The sequence below is a fragment of the Sinocyclocheilus grahami genome, unplaced genomic scaffold (genome assembly GCF_001515645.1).
Source record: "Sinocyclocheilus grahami isolate Dianchi unplaced genomic scaffold, SAMN03320097.WGS_v1.1 scaffold764.1, whole genome shotgun sequence".
NCBI lineage: Eukaryota > Metazoa > Chordata > Actinopteri > Cypriniformes > Cyprinidae > Sinocyclocheilus > Sinocyclocheilus grahami.
Genome location: NW_015505943.1, coordinates 396,458 through 401,838, shown reverse-complemented (window position 1 = coordinate 401,838; position 5,381 = coordinate 396,458). Strand labels below are relative to the sequence as shown.

The 5,381-nt window shown below is 39.0% G+C and overlaps 1 protein-coding gene across 1 annotated transcript in view; it reads right to left on the bottom strand.

The window, feature by feature from the left end:
• Positions 1 to 635: 635 nt before the first annotated feature.
• Positions 636 to 5,381, bottom strand: part of LOC107561288 (uncharacterized) — a 40,066-nt gene continuing 35,320 nt past the window's right edge. Inside the window, exons 2-3 of the mRNA XM_016245703.1 lie at positions 3,332 to 3,383; positions 636 to 1,984 (exon numbers count right to left, since the gene is read on the bottom strand). Of these exons, the coding sequence (XP_016101189.1) occupies positions 1,727 to 1,984; positions 3,332 to 3,383 (310 nt within the window). The 3' untranslated portion in view covers positions 636 to 1,726. The remainder of the gene's footprint in view (positions 1,985 to 3,331; positions 3,384 to 5,381) is intronic.

The following is a 5,381-nucleotide window of genomic DNA, read 5'->3' as shown; positions in this document are numbered from 1 at the left end:
GACTTTACTCCTTTATCTCAATCCTATATAAAGGCCAGTGAAGATCGTGCCAATGTTACATCGACACATTTAAAGTTGGATTTTTTTATGGATATATTAATAATCTGATGGCAATTTATCAAAAATGTTACAGAGGTCATGGTCATTCATGTGAACTACCAGTGCAAACTGATCTGTTTGCACTATAATGCACAAATTCAGTAGAATGAGGCAGAGAACAAAAAAATAAAGCCATTTTCCCCAGCTAATGGTGCACAAGTATGTTACTTATTGGATATCCCAGTGAAATAAGCAGCATGCTATTTATTAGGGGTCCTGATCTCCTGGTCCAGGTCAGTCTTGCTAGAATGGCTGGCTAACTGTAACATTGTTCTGCATATTTTTACATTTATCACGTAAAATGCATACACTTTACTCCTGGTATCAAACACTCGATCTCAGTCCTGTGTTAAGGCAGATGAAGATTGAAAATTTTAAAGTCTGAATTTTTTAAGATATTAGAATCTGATGTCAACTTATCTAAAATGATATATGCATGAGGTCACATGCATTTGTATAAACTATTATTTCGATCCTAAATCCGGAGAAAACGTCTTTGTCCTACATGAAGAAAAATAAAAGGCCTGAGCGTAGTATTTAGTGTAAACATAAGGTTTATTGCAATGTGCATTTTGCATCCATAAATTGTAAAAAAAAAAATAAAAATAAAAATTCCATGGACAAAATGAAGCAACAATACCCATGTTTCAAAAAGACTGCTGTCAAAAAACTTCTCCCTGTGAAAAGTTCCACATGGTCCTGTTGGCTTGTAAGTATCAGGCAAGTCTTTGGTAGTTAGAAAACAGTTAATCTGAAAACATGTGGCCCTCTTCAGACACCGTCGTGCCTGTTAGTTGGTTGGCATAGAAGGTCAACATGTCAACAGAACATTTGCAGCAACAATATCCACCCCCTCACCTCCATCCGTTTCAGGACATTTCGCTTTACATCAGTTGCTAATTTACAGAACTATGCAAATGTATACAGATCTTCATTCCCACAATAAGAAAAAAAAAAATCACTTTTACACATAGCCCATTTAAACAAGTTGATTTTTGTTCTGTTTCAAAACACAAACAAGCAATAATCCCCGTAAGCAGCAGGCCCCGTTTGCAGAGATACAAGCGATGTTATACAAATCATATGGCAGGAGTCACCGCTGTGGACGAGAGGACCAGTGCTCCGTACAGGTCCGTCTAGAACATCCTTAACTACAGGAGCTAAGAAATGCCCACAGTACTAGGGATAGGTGACATGGAGGGCATGAACGCGAGTCCCGTATAGCTTGCGTCAGGTGGGGCTGTGGGGACATCTCATAGGGACGTACATTTCCTTGGCTTGACTTGGATAGGCCGAAGATGCGCTCTCGGCCAGCTCCATCAGGCAAACCTCTCTCCGTCTCTTCATGAGAGGGACCAAGGGAAAGCAAGGCTGGGCCCCCTTCCTAGCAAGGGGCACATCAGTCCCGTTGTACAGTAACCTCAGTCGGACGTCTACATCACTCTCTCTTTTCCGCGTTAGTCCAAAGAGATTGTCAGATATTACTGATCTAGGCCACTTGTACGTCGTAAAGCTTTCATTTCAGGTCAGGTTTTCATCTGTACAGCCAGCTTCATCTTGAAGTTGCATATCTGGAGGTCCATTTCAGGTGAGAGCTGTGGCTCTGCCCGCCCCATGGCAGAGCCACTTATACAGCAGATCCCGTGCTGTTGTACTGGTGCTCGCCATCCTCGGAGGACCCCAGCTCCTGAGGGTCCAGGGGGAGGCTGGAGTCTGAGGGCAGACGTGACTGAAACTTCTCCAGCTGCTCTGGGCTCGCCAGGTTCTTCAGCAGGCTGTTCTCACGCTCCAACTGGTTGTTCTTCTCTGCCAGTTCCTTGATCTGCTCTTTCAAGATCTCAACTTCCTCCCTGACTGCATACATTAAGTGATTCTTTACAAGATCCTATGAGAAAAGAACAGGGAATTGAGTTTTCATGATCGCACCAAAACATCTGACTATTAAGTACAATGCAACCGATCTATTCGCACTGTAATGCATGAATTGAGTAGAATGAGGCTCAGAACATAAATTCTAATTTTTCCCAGCTAATCAAGCATGTATTTTACTCCTTGGACAGCCCAATGATCTAAACTACATGCTATTTATTAGGGGTCCTGATCTCACCATCAGGGTCTGTTTTGCAATATTAACCAGCTAACTGTACATTATATTCTACTTTTTAAAATGTGAATCAAGTTAATTACTCAAATTGGCTCTGGATTAACAAATATTTACATCTATTGCAAGCCTCCTACCGTAAGAGAGCAATCTTAATACATTAATTATGAATCTGCACTTGAATTTACAGTTACATATTAATATTTAGTTTAAAAAATAGTCAGTAGTACTAAATGGTTACAGAGTTTACCAGGACTATTAAATGGGTTAAAACTAATAATTTTACTAAAAAGAGAATAATAATTAAAAATAAATGCATGTTTTTCTTTATTTTAGTTACATTTATCAATATCCTAATCTATAGCCAAGTTATCCAAGTTATTCAAATGTGGCTTGGGTTTAAAAAACGTTTACATCTAAGACAGAGCTGTCTTAATACATTAATAAATAACTGTTTAAAGAATATTTGTACCAAATATGGTAGTTGTAGATCTGATTTTGTCACCCAATACATATTTCAGTAAATAAAACATTAAGACATTTGGTAAAAAATGTTGGTCCCACTTTATATTAAGTGGCCTTAACTACTATGTACTTACATTTAAATTGATCATTTGGTACAATGCACTTATTGTGTGCATGCATGTTTTTACATTGTACTTATATTTGACCCATCCCTTACACCTTAACCCACCCTTAAACCTACCCCTACCACCAAACCTGTCCCTAACCTTACCCATATCCTACCTCAATAGCAGCAAAAGTGTTTTGCAATACAATATGAACACAATACGTACACTGTACTGATTTTTTGATGCAAGTACATAGTAGTTAAGGCCACTTAATATAAAGTGGGACCAACATTTTGGATACAGATGTTACTAGGCGGGTAAAACAAAGACCTGTTTTAAACAAAAAGTTGCATGGATTGTTTGACTTTTACTGCAATGAAGGTAGATGCAGCAGCTCTAGAGCGTGCCACAGCTCTGGTTACAACCTACATAGAAACTAGATACTTTCCGCTGTGCTCCTACAGTCATGAGCTCATTCTAGTAGGCAAAGACTCTAGAAATATATCCTTGAAAGGGACTTTGCTAGTAGGGATCCGATCGTGGTGTTAAAAGAACTTACCATTGCTTGTTCGATCTTGTTGTCAATTGCCACAACGCTTGCGCCAGAGGCACTGCAAAAGACAAAGAAGCCAGGTATTAGAAGGCAGTTCATGCGCTGCAGTAGTAAACAAGCTCTGTTGAAGCGCAGAGATTTCTGTCCGAGATGCAATGTCAAAAAAACATTCTATACTCCCATAAAATCGGCCTACCTGTTGTCTAGTTTGACCGACACTACATCCCCTCCTAAGAAGGATGAGAAGAAGGAGATGGAGAAATCGTGCAGCTGATAGACTGCGAGCTCCATAGGCGTTTTGAACATCTCTGTGCTCATGTTGAGGACAAGACCCGTCTGAATAATACTTCTCGCCACGTTTGCGACTCGTTTGAACAACGTGCTAAGATCCTGGTTGTTATTGCGATATGCACAGAGAAGCCGGGCGCTACGCGTGAACTAGGAGCGGTTTCAGAGAAACACTGTCGGCTAGTGATGCTATTTCTGCCGCAGCGGGGCTTTTATAGTCGCCGCGGTGACGGCGTATGACGCATGCATATATTATTCAAATGAGGCTAGTGGCATAGATTTTCTTTCTGCCCTCGCGCTGAACTCGCTCTAAAGAACACACAGCATGAAGCAGCAGCAGACGCAGGACAACCCCTCAAAACACATCAACACAAACAAGACACGCCATTAACAAGTGTTGCAGTGTTACTTGTTGCAACATTATGTTTTGATAATTGATCCGCGAAATAGAGAGTCCACGAGAACGCATTTGCCTTGTCACTGAGGAACAACATGTTCCTATAAACCTCAGTAATTTGTTGCATGGTAGTAAACAGTTTATTAGAGTACATTTACAGAGTTGGTCTTTCGGTCTATGCCTGCAGGTCTTCGGAAGTGTACAGTTTTGCAGTTGACAGCTCGGTTTGGGAACTGGAATGGAAATGAGTTGAACTTTCTCACAGTATTTACCACAGTGTGTAACTTCAGCCTTTAGTGCCTCTAGTGGGCAAACTGTGTATAACAGACATAAACACATGCTCAACCAAAAACACTGGCTGAAGGTTGGGATTACTTTTAGATATTAGTCAATAAACTGGTGTTTGCACACTCGGAATGTAAACAAACTGTGTTTCATTCAGATTTTAACGTGAAAGCTCATAAGCTCATACCAAAAGCATGACAACAGCAGTCCTTAACAAGTACATTTTACAATGTTCCAATGATATAACAATGTATTTAGACATGTAGAAAGCACACCATAAAATAAATAATACAATTTAGAATCCTGCTAAAATCAACTTTGTGAATAGGGGAAAAAAAAGGTGCATTTTTCAGGGACTTGAGCAGACTGAGTCTGATGGGAGGTTTCCTGAAGTAACACTTCTAACTCACTTTAAATTATATAAACTTAAAAAAGGTAAAATGTTAGTTAATCAGATAATGTTCTTTTTAACCCTGTTACAATAGCATATGACTAATTAAATTCATAATTATTATGAAGAAGTATAAAAGCAAAACTGGAGTCTCAAATTTGTTCTCTATCTCTTTTTCTTTCTCTTGTTAATATTGTTGCATATTATTGGTAAGTATAAGGATGGGATGTGCTAGCAATATTACACAATGTTTCTGCAATGCTATGAAAATGCATTTATTATGTCACAAAATGACTCTTTACCATACTCTAAAAAATGCTGGGTTGTTTCAACCCAACTTTGGGTCAAATATGGACTAACCCAACATTTGGGTTAAAAATGTAATCTTAAAATTTAAACCAACGGTTGGGTTAGTCCATATTTGGCCCAAAGTTGGGTTGAAACAACCCAGCATTTTAAGAGTGTAGAGATCGACCGATATATCGATTTACCGATGTTTTTCCCGATATTTAAGCATTTTACAATAATCGGATATCGGGTTTTGTAATATCGGATAATCGGATTATATAATCATTATTTCGCTAATAAACATCTAAATAAATACATCTCTATGGAAACTAATTTATTATCTCCACGAGCGATCGCAGTTTGAGTATAGTTCTGTGTAACTGCATAGATAAAACGCGCTGTCAGCC